The 19,060-nt window shown below is 41.9% G+C and overlaps 1 protein-coding gene and 1 non-coding gene across 2 annotated transcripts; one reads left to right on the top strand and one right to left on the bottom strand.

Annotated features, from left to right (window-relative positions):
- Nucleotides 1–2,238: 2,238 nt before the first annotated feature.
- TRNAM-CAU (transfer RNA methionine (anticodon CAU)) lies at nt 2,239–2,310 on the bottom strand. Its single transcript has one exon. It is a non-coding gene; the product is annotated as a tRNA-Met (tRNA).
- Nucleotides 2,311–10,070: 7,760 nt separating this feature from the next.
- SOX11 (SRY-box transcription factor 11) lies at nt 10,071–11,526 on the top strand. Its single transcript, XM_065730744.1, has one exon. It carries the CDS (start codon nt 10,152–10,154, stop codon nt 11,340–11,342), a length of 1,191 nt encoding a protein of 396 aa, XP_065586816.1. The 5' UTR covers nt 10,071–10,151; the 3' UTR covers nt 11,343–11,526.
- The last annotated feature ends 7,534 nt before the right edge of the window (nt 11,527–19,060 follow it).

The following is a 19,060-nucleotide window of genomic DNA, read 5'->3' as shown; positions in this document are numbered from 1 at the left end:
AAGCAAGGACAGCATTAAGCAATGGCCCAGCCACTTGTGCGCTTCTCATATTCCCTGAAGTCCACATAAATCATCCTGCTGATGCTAGCAGGAAGCTGGCATAGAGATTTGAGATAGTAATCTATATACAGTAAATGTTATCTATGGGAATTGTTTGCTTAGCAAATTGTCGTAAAAAAATGTATTGTTAACTTCTATTTCTGAATACTTTAATCTCTGCATTTCTCTCTTTTTCTCCATGTCACACCTTTTCTTCTTATCCTCTTTCCTATGTTATCAACAGCAGACTTTCCTCCTCAGTTTGTCATTAAAATTCCTAATAACACCAGTGTGGTTTCAATAAGAGCTGAAGTGCTGTACAGTTTGTAACTGATCAATATTGCCATGTAATATGAACGATTAACATTTCCTTCTAAAGCAAAATTCAGAAAAATGTGTTTCAGCTAAAATCATAATGTACTGGTAAAATGTAATACTTTTCTTGAGGAGCATGCCACCTTTCATTTCATTTCATCAGGTTTCTCTTTCTGCATTCACTATGACTGTAAGTGTCTGCAGACTGGGAGCAATGCAGGACCCTTGGTCTGGAGCAAAGCATCACTGTGCTAGGTGTTACCCAAACTCTGAAGAGTTTGGAAGAGGAAGAAGAGGAAGGCATCAGGTCATAGATAAATATCTAGGGCTCCCAAGAGAGATAACAGTGAATTTGCCTGAATTTAACTAGATGACATAACAGTACAAAAACTATACATGTTTCTCTTGCGTGGCCATGAGAAGTGACTAATGATAAACTCTCTCGGAGGGAGTTAATTTCGTATTTGAAACAGCCTTAACTTGTGAACAGTGCTGGCCAATCAGCTCTGACCACTGTGATTATACTGAGTAAGGGCTGTTACTCCAGAAGCCCAAGTTTAAATATAAATTTATTTTGTTTTCTTGAGGAAACCAGTACTGGCCATCTTGAAAGTCAGAGCACATAGGGCAGAAGCAGAGTGCAGGTGGGAGGTGAGTATGCTAAACTGCTCTCTGAAAGTAAACATTTTATAGGATTGGGCCCACATTTTCCAAGCTCAGTGCTCAGGAAAACTAAAATAGCTTATTCTGTATTACAAGAAAATTCATACTTACTGAAGCCATTGAGTTTGTCTGTATTTCTTCTGCCACAGCAATCTTGCTGTAAATGAAAACTTGCATCCGATGAACACCAAATAATGGATTTTCAAACTAGCACTGAAATGGAAAAGATCATTCTGGGTAAGACTGGTGTCTAGATAAAATGTAAATTCAATCACTCTGTGAAGTGATTCTGAATAATCAGAAATGCACACAGTCACTAAAATGCATTACCGGAATAACACAGAAATGGAACAACATGGCAATATTTTTTCTTTTTCTGCTTGAGGATCTCAAGTAATAATTCTGTTTCAAGATAAAACTGTTCACTGGAAAAAAAAAAAGAGAGAGAAAGAAAAGAAAAAAAAAAGCATCTTTCCATTGCATTGGCTCTGATTCTGATCTTTACCCCCAACCCAAAATGGAATTATTGCATTGTACAAACTGTCTTTTCAAACATGACTTCCCTGTGTACATATTCATTTTGTCTCAAGGCTGCATAGTGTTGAGTTCACAGGACTGTAATCCAGAGGATTTTATGATCCTTCCTGTTTTGTCAGGATCATTGTTGTAGCCTTGGACATATTACCCCTACACTGGGTCAGACCTTCCAATACAAGCTTTGGTTCTTATATGCCAAAGTTACCAAATTAAGAATATGGAGAGAAATCTGAATTTGGATATATTGCTCAGCTGCTCTCATTCTTCTCTTGTAGTTTGTGAACCAAATTCATTATCCATCAAGTAAACTTCATCCTTAAAATCTATTTCTCTTCAATTTAAACATAAGGCTGTGGTGCAGGACCATGTCAAAGACCTTGCAGATGACCTCGTTTATCCACCAGTGATGTCACTCTGTCTTAGAAAGCCACCGGATTGGGTCAGGCATGGAGATCTGCCCTAGGTGAAGCTGTGCAGCTGGCTGTCTCAGGTCACCTTCTCGTCTCATCCTTCATCACGTGCATTGACATCTCTTCCAGAAGGCTCTATTCCATGACTTCCCTAGGCAAATGTATGAAGCTCATCAGCTCTGTAGTTTGCTATGTCTTCCCTTTTTCCCTTTCATAAAAATTGGAGGGATTGTTTACCCCTCTTCTCTTCCAGTCACTGGGAACTAAAAACCTATAGCAGAGGATGGTTTCGATCCATCGACCTCTGGGTTATGGGCCCAGCACGCTTCCGCTGCGCCACTCTGCTTTCTATATTTGATAAGAATTCCTTAACTCAGAGTCTCATTTGGCATGAGATATAAACTACTGTGCAAACCGCAAGTGCAGTTAATTAATATTTTCTGGTTTATTATTGATTGAGCATTTTGTTAAAAAAACAAACCACAAAACAAAACAAAAAACCATATGATAAGCTGTAATAAACACTTTCTATCTGCTGTTGTGACTTACAATTCCTCGTGCAGTGAAACTGAAAAATAAGATCAAATCTCAGCTGACTTACAAAGATCATTAGTAACCATGTCTTGTATGCAAGAGCTGGATTCGGGCCATGCTGACATAAGACAATCAGTTTTCTATACTTGCAGGATTCTGTAATGAAATGCCTGATTTGATGAAGTTAGAGGCATTATGATATTTTCATCGTTGTGTAATAAAGCATCAGGAAACCTTCAAGCCTCTGCTGTTATTGAATATCTTAGTGGAATTATTACTAGCAGTGTAGAGGATGGAGGAAGTATGGACAGTTTGGGCTCTTGGCTGAAGGTGAACAGTCTTTTTCCAAATTAATATGTTTGTCACCATCACAACATGATTGGTACAGCCATGGTTTTGCATGCAGCTGGGACTTCCTGGTTTATTTCAGAAATAAGAAACAACAGATGGAAAAATGAATTGTTTCACAATTGTACTACAAAGCAAAGGTTACTAGAGGGAGTGGTATGCTGTTTTTGTTGTTTCTTACAGTTGCCTATTTTTGGCGAATATGTGGTGATTTACTTAGACATTCTTTTAGGATCTGAAATAATACGTCTTTCTTCATAGAAATTAGTAATGTACTTCAATATGCATGCACATTTGCATGCTCTGCAGTTTTAAGGATATTATCCAAATATGCAACAAATTAATAAAAATGGAAAATTAAAATCAGTACCAACTCTAGTGTTGCTTTCTCAGAGACCCCAGTCAAAGTCAGCATTTTTAATTCATTCCTGTGAATTCAGCAGGGCTTTGTGTAGGAATAAAACAAACAACACTTCTATGTGCTTTCATTGTTTAGCTACTGTAGAATTTCTTGTGACTGCTGATATTATTTATTACTAGGAGCTCTGTTTGTTTGTTTTCCATTTGGAAAAAAAAATGCAATGAAACATTTGTTAAATTTATTTCTTCTTGAAACAATGGTAGTAGAAAGATTTACATAGGCATAACAAAACAAGGACATAAGGAGCTTTAAAAAGAACTTCATATAACTTTTTTCTCTGAACATATATAACCAATAGGAATATTATGTGGTTTGTTTCTTTGTTCAGCAATGAAGCTCTAGCTTCCCTCCCTACTGTACAGCTGTTGCACTGCTTTCCTTTGCATGGTGCCAGCTCAAGCCCAGGCTCAGGACCGCCAACATGAGAAGCATCTGGAGGGAGAAGTCCAAGCAGCCCAAGAAGCCCAGAGACCAAGTTTTTCCAACTAGAGCTCTGCCAAGAGTGGGCAGAAGCAGCTCATGTAGGAACATTGCCAGGGCACCTGGTAGATGCGTCCACGCATCACCCACAAAGCTCTCACAGATTAAGAAGCACTGTGAAAGCAAACCTTGGACTTGTTCCCTGGTGGGTGAGACTCCTGGCTGATCCAGCAGGAGAGGTTACATTGTGATCGTGCCCTTGGGTATCTTCAGTTTCGTGACTAGGGAACAATGTGGGTCCAGGCAGCATTTAGGGCTGGATTTTCTTCAAAACTGATGAATTTAAGGGAGTTCTATTCCCTGTGTGCATCCTGTAAATTAAAACTTCCTCATGCATGTGCTGCCAGGGCTCCTCATTTGCTCTACAATAGCACACACAATAGGGAACCGATCAGCAGAGCCTTAGGACCGCACTTGGGACTGGAGAATCGGTGTCTTCTCTGGAGGTTACATTGTTGCCTCGTTCGAGGCACTGAAAACAAATAAAATACTTCGTTTCTATTTAATAGGCTCAGATGTTAATTGGCCTTAAGTGATGGTGCTCCGCCATTCTTTAGCGGGGAGGAAAAGGTAAATGACAAATGTCTTTTGAGGCACGGCAGTGTGGTCATTGTTACACTTCTGTTGTGTCACTGCTGAATTCTTAAATTGTGAAAAGCCTCCTGGACTGAATAAACATTACTTAAATAAATATAATAAACAACACATATGTAATGATTATGATTATCATTCAAGACTTGATAAAGAGAAGACTTAAACATATATCATAAATTAAGTACATAATAAATCCTGTATGACTCATAAATAGTCTCCACCTAAGGAGATTAACTGGTGCACGAGTGTGAAATATTATACAGTAAAACCTGTGTGCCCTACGAGACTACCCTAGGGTACCGACAAATACTTTACAACATCAAATTACCCATATTAAGCAAACTGGCTCTGCAATTTAACCAGAGATGGTCTATAATTGGTTCAAGGTACAACACTTTTTCCTAAGAGACCTGCTAAAACACTGTGGATTTCAATGTCTGCAGGCCAACAGTATACATTTATAGCATTATGAATGAGCTCTGCCTTTATGAATTTTGTTCTGAATTTTGTGGAAGATTTTCTATCATCAAAAAACAAGAACAAACAATAATAAGCACAGCAAAAAATAATTGCTTTCTTTTTATTTCCACAGTTTGCTGTTGAATATTTCATTAAAACGAAGCTAACATAAAAATAATTTTAATTTACACATTGAATTTGCATATTTCAAGTTTTCAGTAAAAGCAGCTAAACAGTTCTCTTTAAACAGGCTTATCAACAGTAATTTCTGATGGCAAATAACTGCAGTCTAATCTCTTATGGTTTCTCTTTGTATTTTTTCAAGTATAATTGTCAGACACTTCCAATAAGAGGCATATCTCTTCTAAATCGTTCTCCTGCCCTGAAAAGTGATTTGGTAAAAATGGCACTGGGGGCTCCAGATTCATTATCTCACTGATTTTCCTACCCAATGAGCTCAGTTCGCAAGTAAATTTCTAACTGCCAGCTGCACAAACTCAGCCTGAGACCTGGATCCCTTCCATCTCATGCATCACCACCAGTAATAAATATCTCGTATGCCAGAGTATGCCCTCCATGGCATCTGTGCAGTCCCAGTGCCATCCTTGAATATGCACAGGTGTTGCTGGGGGCAGACATTCAGCCCAATAGGGTTACACACAAGTGGCTGAGGAATCGATCTGTCAGACAGAACTGCTCTTGTCTCATTGACCTGTGGGATGAGAGGGACCCAATCTGGCATGCATAGTCTGGGAGTTGGATTGGCCTCACAAATTAGGAACTATTATGTCTTGAAAGCAAAACAAAACAAAACAAAACAAAACAAAAAAAAACACCTAAAGGAGTCACAGTCACAGAATATCCCAGCACTATTTGTTGTGCCATTTCCTAGAGCCCAAACGGCTCTGCAGCATATGTAATACCCAAGAAACACATTTGGAGTTTTTAGTTGTTATTCTTTTTTTGTTAATAGGTCGCACATGGAGATGAGGATGATATTGTGAAAAACACTAATATATTCTAAAATATCTCCCCATTTAAGGTCAATGGACTGTGAATAAATGGCCCATCCATGTTGTCCCAGAGGAACAGCACTGTTTCCCAACCATATTTTAGCAGGTGATTGTCAAAAAACACACTTTAGGATGTCAGACTCTTAACACCCTGTGTCAATCCCAGCCCTATACAATATACCAGGTGAGAATATGATTACTAACTGCTGAATCTGCAATTTCTGGATTGTTTCAGCTCGAAAACAACACACACAATTTCTCCCCCAGAGTATTTTTGTTGATTATGTTTTAAAAACAATGGTTGAAGTGGAGGGCCAGCTCCTGCACTCTGCACCAACCTGCCAGGGAACTGTCCTCACCACAGATCTCTGCTGCAGGTGCTTTTGGCAGAATAAATATTTTGGCACACACACACACAAAAAAAATCAAGGCTAAATACATCTGGATACCTTAACCTGTATTTCGTTTTGGTGTTGAATTAAATTGAGTTTATTTAGATTTTGACTGGACAGGTTTAGTAGTCTCAGGTGATCACTCCATTTCACTTCAGCGAGTACACTTCACTCCTCATTCTGACACTCAGCTGTTACACGAGGCAGTTCCAGGTAACTACATCCTTTCATTTCCAAAGCAAAGGCTTTATGTCAACCACAGTCCCACACAATTTCGATTCCAGGAGCATTAGGGTAGCAGCTGAAGGGGTGGGAGAGGATACTATCTCAAGTGCAACTCCTCCGGTCAGACTTCATCACTTTTCTCATATGGGCAAAACTCTTTGACATTGTAATTCTGTTTTACTGCACCCTGAATCTACAGTTTGTGATTCCATCCACTTCCCTCACCTTGCAGAAGGTGACTGTGGATTTTTCACCCTTTCCCCAAAGTCATCTTGGGTTGCCCAGACAAAATTCCACTGCACATTTCAAAACAGGCATGAAACAAACAAACAAACAAAAAAGCTGTAATGCTATTTGTCTTTGCACGCAGTACAGCATAAATCTTGGCTTTCATTTACTTTCCTCATTTGGTTGTCAAAATCTTGTATGAACAACGCAGTCTGTCACCTGCCTCATGGCAACATTAACCCTTTACCTTTTCCAGGCATCAGTGGGGGCAGGTGTAAGCACATAAGGCCACGTTCAGAAGCTCTATACATCTTCACAGTGTATTTTCTTCTGCCCATCTTCCAGCCTTCAGAGACATCTTCTCAACTCCTAGTCTGAGAGACCTCAGTGCTTTTACTGACACGATATACTGACACTGTTCTACACTTAGGATAACATGACTCCTCAAAATGAAGCACTAGTAACTCCAGTGTGGACACACATTTTCAAACCAGCTTCCATCTGAGGAGGCAGTAAGCTTCCCAGTGAGTCCTCTTCTACCTGTTTTCTCTCACCCCCGGTGTAGCCCAGCCTTCTATTGACCTAGGAAAAGAAAAGACTATTATTCATTTGAATTTCAAAAGAACGAGTAGTGGGCTGTTAACAGCTCCACCCCGATGGAAATATATACACATATTCACTTACTGAACTGTTTTTAGAGCAGGAAATTATTTCATTTTAACAGTGCATCTACTCATTTGTGTACATCTTTTAATGAAATTTCTAAAGTCAAGATATTTCTTTTCTTGTGTGTGGCAGTCACTTATCAGCCCGCTTTCAGTTTCACTATCTTCCCATTACTATCCTTCAAAATAAAACAAACAAACAAAAATCAGAAAATAACACTAAAGAGCATGAGTAAACAGTAATGCTGTTTATATTTAAAAGATTGTTTTGAGGAAAAATTGAAATGCTGCCAATACACTACAGAATATGAGATATACTAGAAAAAGAGAAAAATGGGATTTATGGAAGTTAGCTGAAGTCCATGCTATTAATGTATTTCCTTACAGGGACACAAAACATCCTAGACAAAGTTTGTTGTAATGACACTGTGAAAGAGATGGGACTGCCCTGGATTCAATCCACGCTGAAACTTTATTAAAAATGATCCCTCCTGATCTTAGTGCATGAAATGTCAGATTGTGTCATCCTGGAGAAAGGAGTCCTAACAATCAGAATAAGTCTGATCATTCATTGGTAACACTATCACAAGTCTTATTAATCTTGACTATATAGTTTCCATAGGAATTGGTTTATTTATTTTTTCTAAAATAGTTTGCAGCTCTCAGAAAATGCTACTTTGACAAAATAACAGTATTTTGTGAAAACATATTGCTTTTATTCTTTTCATAGAGAATTAAGGAAATATTCCACTTTCATCAGCTCAATTTATACACAATTAAATGACAGTGAAATCAGCCTATAGGCTGGAAAATAAACAAGTTAAAATCCTCTTGTGTGCTTCATTTTGCAAAATTACACCAGTCTCCTTTTATTTCTAACTGGATTTACCGGGCACATGAAAATCTCAGAATTTCTCACAGAGGAAATTCGTTGATAATCTGAATACTGATATTTACAGGAAAAGCAACACAAGGAAGCGATTATCTAAGACTCTTGGTATCCCTGTATCATTTTAGTAACAGCATCTCAGCAGCAGAGAACTGCTGGAAGGAGGCAGACAGCTACGTGTCTCCTGGGACTCCTGCTCACACCATCATTTGAGAAAGGTATTCTCACACTGAAGCTCCAACAGCCGTACAGTGTACTCGATATGAGCAAGTCCTCTCCCGGACGGGTGGAGGGTGCCAAACTCGGCAGGAATGCCCTGCCCTGCCCTACCAGCAGCCTTCCCCATACTTCCCACAGCCTTCCTCAGCTGTGGCGTGAACTCAGGCACTCCTGAAGGTGCTGCACGCTCTTCTCACGCGGCTTCTCTAACTAATAACATTTCACGACAGGCCGAGAATCCTGCCAAGCAAATTTTCCATTTTATCTCCTACCTCCCTGAGGATAAGCATTATTACAGGGCTAGACTGTAACACCAGATGCAGTCACAAGGGGAGAGGTGGCAGCTAAGCCTCAGAGGAGAAATCCCTCCTGGGCGTCCTCTTGGTGAGGCAGAGCAGTATTTTTCACACTCATCTTTCGGAGGAGCCTTCCTGAGCGAAACCCTCCCCCTTCCCTCGACGGGGAAGTGACATGACGCCGTGTATCTGCCTCTTAAGACACAGTAACCCCGATGTATCCGCAAAAGATAAAAGGTGAGGGATCTCTTATGTCCTTTCTGTAACCGCACCAGTCACACCACAGCCCGATGATATCACGGTCACATCATCCAAATATAGTCATTCCGTTGTGGTTTGAGGAAAACGCACCGCTGTGCTAATTAAAGGCTGATTTACCAAGGGGGCTGCAGCCCAGTTAGTAGCAGCTTAAATGCACGCTCTGTCAGGGCCCATCCTGTGCCCGCCCCCAGCACTCATACAACTTCTTAAACTTCTGTCTGGCCGCTAACTGTAGTTAAGAAAACGCAACGGGACCCGCAGCGCAGGATGCGAACTCATTTCCACCACGCGTTTCTCAAAGCCAGACGCCCACAGACGAGCACACCACCGCCCGTTACGGATCTCGCAGGTTCTGCTCTGGAGCCGCACAGGGGGCCGGGGGCGGATCCGATCTCCGGGGGCCGCGGGTGGGGGCGGGCGGCGGACCCCGGCCGGGCGGGAGGGAGGGAGAGACGGATGGAGAGAGGGATAGAGAGAGGGATGGAGGGGGGCAGCGGAGCCGCGTAACGGCCGCGGAGCTACAGCTCCCCCTGCCGCCGCCACCGCGCGGGGCTCCGCGGCATCCTAAGGGGAGCAGGGGCAAGGGGAGCCGCCGCCGCCGCCGCTATCCCCCTCCCCGCGGACGGCAACCGGCGGCTGAGGGTCGAGGGCCGCGGGCGCGGCCCCCCCGAGGATAGAGGAGCAGAAAGGGGCCGGGGGGAGGGCGAAGGAACCGGGAGCCGAGCCCCTTCCCCCACCGCCCCCCACACAGGGGGGTGTGTCGGGGAAGGGGGGGAGGGGATGAGGAGCTGATAAAGGCGGTGGGCCGGGCGACGGGCGGAGCCGCGCGAAGCCATTGGGCGCTGGCGGGAGTGATGTCACCCATATGAAACAGTGATAACGCGTTCGGGTGCGGAGCCGCGAGTTTTGCAGAAGGGGCAGCGCGCGCGCGGCGGGGCTAGGCGGGCCGGCGGCGAGGCCGGGGCAGAGCGCGGCGCCCAGCACAGCCCAGCCGCGCCCAGCCCCAGCCCGGCCGTGCCGAGCCGTGCTGCGCTGCGGGCGGCGGTCCCATCCGCACGGCAGTACGGTCCAGCTCGGCGCCGCGCCCGACTCGCAGGGCAAGGTGCGGCGGTGGGAGGGGGCGGCGGTCGGCGCGAAGCGGAGCGCCGCGGAGGAGCCCAGCGATGGTGCAGCAAGCGGAGAGCGCGGAGAGCGAGAGCAACCTGCCCCGGGAAGCGATGGACACCGAGGAGGGAGAGTTCATGGCTTGCAGCCCGGTGGCTCTGGACGAGAGCGATCCGGACTGGTGCAAAACGGCGTCGGGGCACATCAAGCGACCGATGAACGCTTTCATGGTGTGGTCTAAGATCGAGAGGAGAAAAATCATGGAGCAGTCGCCGGACATGCACAACGCGGAGATCTCCAAGCGCCTGGGCAAGCGGTGGAAAATGCTGAAGGACAGCGAGAAGATCCCCTTCATCCGGGAGGCGGAGAGGCTGCGGCTCAAGCACATGGCCGATTACCCCGACTACAAGTACCGGCCCAGGAAAAAGCCCAAAATGGACCCCTCGGCCAAACCTAACGCCGGCCAGAGCCCCGAGAAGAACGCTCCCGGCGGCGGCAGCAAGAGCAGCAAGAGCTCGGGCAAGAAGTGCAGCAAGCTGAAGGCCGCCGCCGCCTCGCCCCCCAAGCCCGGCTCCAAAGCCGCCCCGCACGGGGACTACGCGGGGGACGAGTACGTCTTCGGCGCGCTGAAAGTCAGCAGCAAGGCGGTCAAGTGCGTTTTCGTGGACGAGGAGGACGAGGACGAGGAGGACGAGGACGAGCTGCAGCTGCGGATCAAGCAGGAGGCGGACGACGAGGAGGAGGACGAGGAGCCCGGCCCGCAGCAGCTGCGGCGGTACAACGTGGCCAAAGTGCCGGCCAGCCCCACCTTGAGCTCGTCGGCGGAGTCCACCGAGGGGGCGAGCCTCTACGAGGAGGTGCGGGGCGCGGCTGGCGGCGGCAGACTCTACTACAGCTTCAAGAACATCACCAAGCAGGGCCCGCCGCCGCCGCAGCCTCCCGCCGGCCTCTCGCCCGCCTCGTCCCGCTCCATCTCCACCTCATCGGCCGGCAGCGAGGAGGCGGACGACCTCCTCTTCGACCTCAGCCTCAACTTCTCGCAGCACGGCCACGCCGCCGCCGAGCTGGGGGCGGGGGCCGCCGCCGGCAACCTCTCCCTCTCGCTGGTGGACAAGGACCTGGACTCGTTCAGCGAGGGCAGCCTCGGCTCCCACTTCGAGTTCCCCGACTACTGCACCCCGGAGCTGAGCGAGATGATCGCGGGCGACTGGCTGGAGGCCAACTTCTCCGACCTGGTGTTCACGTACTGAGCGGGCGGAGGCGGCGACGGGAGCGGCGGACGCCGGCGGTGATGGTGATGGTGATGATGATGATGATGATGCTTAAAAAAAAAAAGAAAGTCTTCTTTAAAAAAAAAAAAAAAATCCTGATGTTAGTTCCGAGCCCGGGAGTTGTGATTTTTTTTCTTTTTTCTTTTTAAATTTTTTCTTTTTTTTTTTTTTTGTTACATTTGGTGATCACAACAACAACAGCAAAGGCAAATGGGACTGGGGGAAAAATGCTACAGAAGGCGCTGTTCGAAGCTTGGCGGTCTCTGATGGAAGGCTGGAAGATGGTCTGCGAAGAAGTCTTTTGGCAGCACAACTGTTACTCAAGGGGGTTTGTGGATTTTTTTATTTTTTATTTTCCCGTGAGAGATCTTAAAGAACTGTTCCGATTTATTTTAATTTTATTTTTTTTCCTAAAGGGACCATTGCAACTTTTTTTTTTTCTTTTTTGGAGGGAGAAAACTGATGTCTTCTATGCATCCGATTCTTAACAAAGCTGCAGGGAGCTTGAAAAAATGCAGACTGTACAAACGCTTACAAATAACTGAACTGACTTAAGATCAGAGTTTACTTTTCAGATCAAATTGTTTATGGTTTTACAAATGTGATTTCTACTTGCCAACTTTTTTTTTTGTAACTTGTTCCCTTATACCTCCTTGATTGAATACCAGACAGCCTAGACCTCAGTACAAAAAGGTATTGAAACATTTTTGATACATAACAGACCTCAGTCTTTTTTAAAAATTAATATATTTTCAGGCGTATTTTTGTACAGTGAAAAGGGAACATTCTTGCTGTGTTTTTTCAGTAAGACTTTTCAGGCACTTCTTCCCTTTTATTTTCTTTTTTTTTCCTCTGTTTTTAGCATGCAAGTTTGTTGGTACGTTACGTCCTGGTTTTAAAAGGATTAAAATTTTAAAAAAATAATCCTTGCATCTAAAGGCCTTGTGGTTTAAAAAAAAAAAAAAAAAAAGGAAAAAAAAAAGAAAAGAAACACTTTTTTTTTTGTACAGCTATAGTTCAGATTTGTTCAATATTTGTAGGTAAAGATTTATTGAAAATGGTGATATAGACCTCAGAGCTGTTATCTTAGTTTAAAAGATTGTATATGTACTGTACTATAGTAGGACTTTATGTATCTCATACGCTGTGATATGTGGATGGGGCCCCAGATGGAAGGTATGAAACTGGATTCTCGATTTTAGCAAAAAAGAAAAAAAAGAAAAAAAGGCACATAGTTAAAAAAAAGTTTCTCATGTTGTGCAATATAATCTAAAGTACAGACCATCTGCATATTTTGTAGCAAATGATGACAAAAGCAGACTTGTGCACTGTCAACATCATAGCCTGTTTTTTTTTTAATGCTGAAAGTCTGTATCTTGACAATTTTAATAAATCAGCTGGAACTGATAGAAACTCGTATCGCTATTAGTGTCTGTAGAATAACGCTGGAGATGCTGTGGTGTCACCCCTCGCCTCGGAGGAGCGGTAGCTGCAGGCTGTTGTGCATGACCCTAGCTAGGGGAAAGGAAAGAAGGACTTGGTGCCTTCAGCATTTTTTCCCCCACCCTTTTCTCCCCGCGCTCCCCTCGGGCAGGGCCGGGGTGTGCCGGTGCGGAGCGGCAGTGGGTTCGCCCTGCTCCGTGCCGGCTCCCCGCCGCCGTCCAGGAAACGACCCGGCCCTCCCCGCATCCCATTGCCGGGGACACGGCGGGGCCCGCTCCCCACCGCAGGGCGGCTGCCCCTTTCTGTGTTATTTTTGCCCCTTTTCTCCGTTTTGCTGAGCCGTGCCGGGGGATGCTCCGCGCTCGCATCTTTGCCTTCGGGCAGCACTCAGCCGGCGGAGCCCCTCCGGAGGGGCGTGGGAAGGAAAGGGGGTACGAGCTTCTGCTGTAGGCGATCAGACTTCGGCAGTGTGCGCTTCTGAATTTTTTTTTTTTTAATATATATATATTTTTCCTTAGGAGCCATCGGGTTTCAATTGTCCTCTCTGATGGCAACAGACAGATTCACGAGGTGGAAGTTTGTTTCTCGAGTAGTTTACTTTTTATCTGATAGGCATTGCTATTTTTATTTTTTTATTTTTATTTTTTCTCCACTTATTACTGATCCAGCTGTTTACAGGGACAATTCACTGTGCTGGTATTTTGGTGGCAACCACTGCTACAGGCTTTCAGACTTGCTGAAATGAAAATCCTGCATACACATTTGTAAGGCATAATAAAACATAACATTAAAACCTGCATGCATGTTATGTTTAATCAAGGACAACTCTTAGGCATTTAAGTGGTGAGATATCTTACTTTAGGTTAGTTAAATGAACTGGTAGTAAAATGATTAATATAATCTGATCTCTTTCTAATAATAATAATAAAACACTCATGATTCTAAATAAAAGTTGTTTGGCCTAAATCTTTGCTATCAGAAAGGAAAAAAAAAAGATATAGCATATCTGGGAACTCAAATTTATGTCTTGCATTGTGATAATTCTTTATGAGAAACTGTGTTTTAAAACAAACAAAATTACAATATTCAAGGTATCCTTGGCAATGGATAGTCCTCAATAAAACAGAGTTTCTTGAATTTTCAGTTTTTGGTCTCAACTGATTAGTGTGTTCTCCATGTGATTAACTTAGAAATCAGATTGAAAACAAATGACATTTATCTCTTCTAAGGCAAAAGAGTGAAAGAAAATAGATGCGCTGAAGTGCTGTAACCTAGCCATTCACTACCCTGCTATTGAAGACCCCTTCTTGGGCTAGGGCGATGGAGTAAGTTGATCAGGTTCTAAGTCTTAATACTGAGCCAAAATTCTCTTAGTAATTCTTCAAGCTATCATGAGAATGTGGGGACTTTTTCTTCTGGCCCCCTTCTTCTGATATGCATCCTTGTTTGTTAAAGTAATAATAGGCAGTGTCATTAAGCATTTGTGCTTTACAGATGTTCAATGAGTTATGAATGATTATGGTCAAATATGGGCTGGATTTGGTTTGCATTGTAATAAGGTCTGTGTCAGTCTGCAGGAGTTTTGACTTGCGTATAGTTTTGGACGATTTTTTTTTAAACTACCATTTAAGATATTAATCGAGGATAACTAATATAAAGGGTCCAAGTATAGAGCAGTCAGGCATATTTTAAGAGAGCAACGGGTCTACTTTAGTCAAAAAGTGTAACATCCACTCAGAAGTGTATCTTTTCTTTCTTCTGGTTGGGAATGGTATAATACTGTATCAGAGGAATATTTTGAGTGAAGGTGTATAATGCAGGGGAGATACTTTTTGTCCAGACAGTTTGACTTTCATTTATTGCAGAGTTTATTGTTGCCTATTGCTCAAGAACAATTTGGTGGTGATGTTTTTAAGCCACCACGCTGTTAGGGCTGAATTGTGATGCTGTTGGATGCCTAAGCTCCTGCTGATTTCAATGAGAGTAAGATACAATCTTCTAATCAGGAAAAATAGCATCTGCTATTACTCTCATATTTTTGCTTTTGTCATTTCTAATAATATTCCTATCTCCAGCTCCTATTCCATTTTTAGTGTACATAGGAATCTTTGTTGACCTGCTAGAGCAGTCCTGTTGTGGGCTTAATATCTCCCATGGCATTTTTTCCACATTTTTTCTTTTTTGCATTTATCTCTATACAGCGCCATTCTAAGTGTAATAAGACCTAGTGGTTAAGAGGGAGAGAAATGAGGTATGGTTTTGGCTTTTTAGTGTGGAAAGGCAGTTTGCTTTGTAACAGTGAAGATGTCAACTCAGTGTAAAACTTCATCAAATATGGTGATTCTTTTTTTGCTTTCATGATGAACATTTATGTTACCATTTTCCCCCTTTGGCTGTTTTACTCCCTCTCTTGTTTACAAGATGCACACCTAAGAAATACCTTAAATCCTTTAGGTGCAGTCTTCTACAAATGTAGGAAAACTCATCCCAAGCATCCTTTGGGTGCTATGTGCTCTCTAGGCATTCACTGTCATTTGGATTAAACTTCTCCAAGTCAATTGAATGTGATTTGCATGCGTGCAGTCTGATCCTTTGCTCACGCCTGTTTTAGGAAAGTGCAACTCTGGTGTTACAGTGAGGTACAACTGATGTGGGGTCAAAGTCAGGGCCTTATACGCTTTAGGTGTTTTGATACTCAACACAGTTCATTAAGTTACTTTATACATCTTCACAGTTGCTGCCTAGTAAGGCCTTAAACCTGCACTGTTTTTCTGTTGTTGTTGTTGTTTTTTTAAATAAAAATTAAAAATTCTCATTGAGCTTAATGGGAGTTTTTGCCTCAAGGGCTGCTGGCAGGATAGATGTCTTAGTCCTCATAGCCTTCATTCGTATGCATGGCCAGAAAATAATAGTAATATATATAAAAAAATAATAATAAAAAAAACAAACCATAAAACCAACGAAGACTTAATTCAATGAGTTGCCTTACATTTCCCCCTCCTGTACGGTTGTATTCCTTTGGTTTAGTTCCTTTTCCCTCACCCACATTGAAGGCTGTGATTGTTTTTTTTGTTCTTAATTTTTTTGCACACTACCTATACCAATTAACTGCCTAATTAGTTTTATCTTCTCTACATGGATGCAGTGAATTTGTAAGAGAATTTCACAAGCAAGTAGTTTTTTAGTGAGTTTAAAGTAAATAGAGTTTTAAAGACCTATTTTTATATTCAATATAAAGCACAAATGTGCAGAAAGTGTAGAATGACTTACAAAAGGGAAACAAAAGTTCGTAATATTTCATGTATAAAAGTAATACCTTCTTTGGGTTGGGATTCTCTTAGAAAACCCAATACTTATGCCAGTGCAAAGATAGGAATATTTTAAAAACTCTTAGAAAATTGTGATTGACAGCAATTTCAAAGGAATGACTTCTGTAGATATGAGGAAACCCCTAAAGCAATATGGATAAGAAGGGGTGAATGGTTTTCAATGATGAACAACAACCTGGAAGTGTGAGAATGGAGGTTTCAATCCTTATTAATTAATCAATTTTCTTCTTTTGTGGTTAGTTACAACATCTGGATTTTCTATGAAGTGCAATCTTACAGGATGAAAAAGCCCAACTTCTAAGATTTGCAAATACTCAAAAGCAGGTTTGACTTAGCATGATGTGTTATTAATTAGGGGGTTTTGGTAACTCTCACTTCCAAGAAAATCGAGATCCCGATTTGCCACTTGAAGAAATTTGATCAACTATTAACGATTAATCCAGGAACTCCCATTGTCACAATTTGTTTTTGTTTCCATTGTCCTGCTTATCTCCAAAACCAACTTGCCTCAACTCCTGGCTAAACCAGGGAGAAGAGTTATATGCCATTGTTACTTCATTTACAATTTGTATCTGGTTTTGCTCTTGTACATATGTTGGCGTTTTGGAGTCTTTACATAAATGCTGTGATACTTTTTTTCTTCTTTTTATTTTTTGGTGGGCTGTTTTAAAATGGAGGCCTGTTTTCCAGTGTGGGACTTTTGATGGTTACAACATTTCAATGATGTTGCATGATGGCCACAGGTGGGGGAAATTGAATGTTTTAGAGCAGTTTTTCAAGCATGACACTTTTAAAATATGTAATTTCAAAGACTTTTCAAGGCCACGTGAAATTAGTTTTCATAGCCACTCCAGGTCTTGGGGGTAAAGCTGAAAAGTACTTTTGTTTAGAAGTCTGAGTGATGGTGGGGGGGAAACCTTTTCTTGAGGTTTTTGCATGCCAGTGCACAGCCTATTGCTGTGAAAGAAGGAAGATGGGAAGGCTGCTTGAGGCGATGCACTGGAGGACAAAGTGTTTTCTAGCACTAGAAAAGAAAATGCATGGCAAAGTTTTGTCTTCTAGTAGACTATATAGCATGCAGAGTTTAGTATGTGTCAAAACAGTGTATGACATTGCTGTATCAAAGTTGTAAAATTAAGCATTATTTATTGAAAACTATGTATTTTTTTTGTAAAAACCTGATCACCTAGAGGATTAATATCAGTGACTTGTGCTAGTGCTACAAACTTAACCAGCTTCTTTACTACAGTACTTGATATGCAGTGTTAATGCTCAGGGTTGAAACCAGTCCACTCCAATGTCTTTTTTTGCAAGAGTTTTTAGATAAAGGAACAACATGATACAATTGTTCAAAAGACACTAATAAAATTGTGTGATCAATCTTCCTATGTGTTTTTATGTGGATTTTTTTTTTCAGTGTTGCATTTGGTAAATGCAAGTTCAGATATTTTAGTAAATCCATTCTTCATTCTGTGGGCACCCAAAGCTGCAAGTCAGTGGGAATGCTGTGTCTTTCAGAAAAAAAGAAAAACCAAAACACAACACAAAACCCTCGACAGATAGTTATGGTCAAGGCATAGAAGGTAAATGCTGTCCTGGGCAAATCTGAGAGACACTGAAAAAGAAAATGAGTCAATCAACTTTTTTTTCTTGGTTAAAACAATATAAAACAATATTTTATGCCAAGCATTTCAAATATAGCTTTAAATTTGACCATAACAGAATGAAATAAAATGGATTACATGCCAGCAAACCCCATTTCTCTCTGTATCTTTTTCTACAAGCAATTTACCATCTAAATGTATTTTGGCATAGAAAAAAATCATTCTGTATTAAGATTCTAGTTATGAAAATGCTTTTATGAGAACCCTGTAATCAATTCTTGGAACTATAAAAAAAAGGTGTTTTTAATGTGCTTATGTGGTGAAAGTTTGTTGTATATTAAATATGATTTTATAGAAACAATGGAGTTATATTGTTACAAATTAAAAATCTGCAATTAATGCAAGACATCTTTTGCTGAGGCAAACCTTGTAGAGCTCCTGCCTGTAGGCATATTCCCACACTTCCCCCAGAAAAGTATACAAGGCTCTCTCTTGCTTGTATTTAATGTCTGTACTTCTTCAACTTACATAAGGGTGATAATATCAGCTAATAATAGCTTCCTTCCTATCAAGGGGGGTTGTAGGTTCATATTTTTCCCTAGTATCTCAGAAATAATAGAAAAAATATTATTAACTTCAGCTGTAGCTCCTACAAACCTTTGCATTTGAGAAGCATCAATTTATCAAATAGAAGGTTCCAGATCTTCTTGTATGAATCTTGAGCACATCTCTTCCCTTTGTCTCCATTGTCATCACAGCAGCTGAATAAATTTCTTTCTCCAAAAAAACCAAAACCAAAACAAAAAAAAACAACCTTAGTGGATGACAAGTAATTATTTCTATTTAACTTAAAGTTACTGAGAACACTAAAACAATCTCAATAATTTCAAAATTCTGGTCTAGTAGTATTCTTTTTTTTTTTTTTTTTGTGAATGGAGGTGCATAACTGACATGACAAAGGTTTGAACTGGATGCATCATAGTAAGGATAGGAAATTTGAGGTGGTCATTGTAGATCAGTGAAGTAAACTCTTTATGTACAGCCATCACACCACTGTCCTTTCTGTATTTATCAAAAGAGGTTTTAAAAATCATTTTCAAGACACTTTAGAGGGTTTTGAGACAATGCAGTGAAAGTACATCATTTATACACCTCTATAATTCCTGTATTGTTTAAAGCTCATTGCATACAGCCGGAGGCAAACAATAGCAATCTCACAGGACAGAACTGGTCCCTATACTATGTCAAATAGCTCTTTTGTTTGGTTCTTTCTGAGTGAGGAGTGTCACAACTGCAGTGGAAAGTGGAATTTCAGTTCTTC

The sequence above is a fragment of the Cyrtonyx montezumae genome, unplaced genomic scaffold (genome assembly GCF_038088225.1).
Source record: "Cyrtonyx montezumae isolate F1298 unplaced genomic scaffold, pur_monq_1.0 scaffold_13, whole genome shotgun sequence".
Classification (NCBI taxonomy): domain Eukaryota; kingdom Metazoa; phylum Chordata; class Aves; order Galliformes; family Odontophoridae; genus Cyrtonyx; species Cyrtonyx montezumae.
Note: the sequence above shows the minus strand (reverse complement) of the source record. Positions and strands in the feature narration are given on the sequence as shown.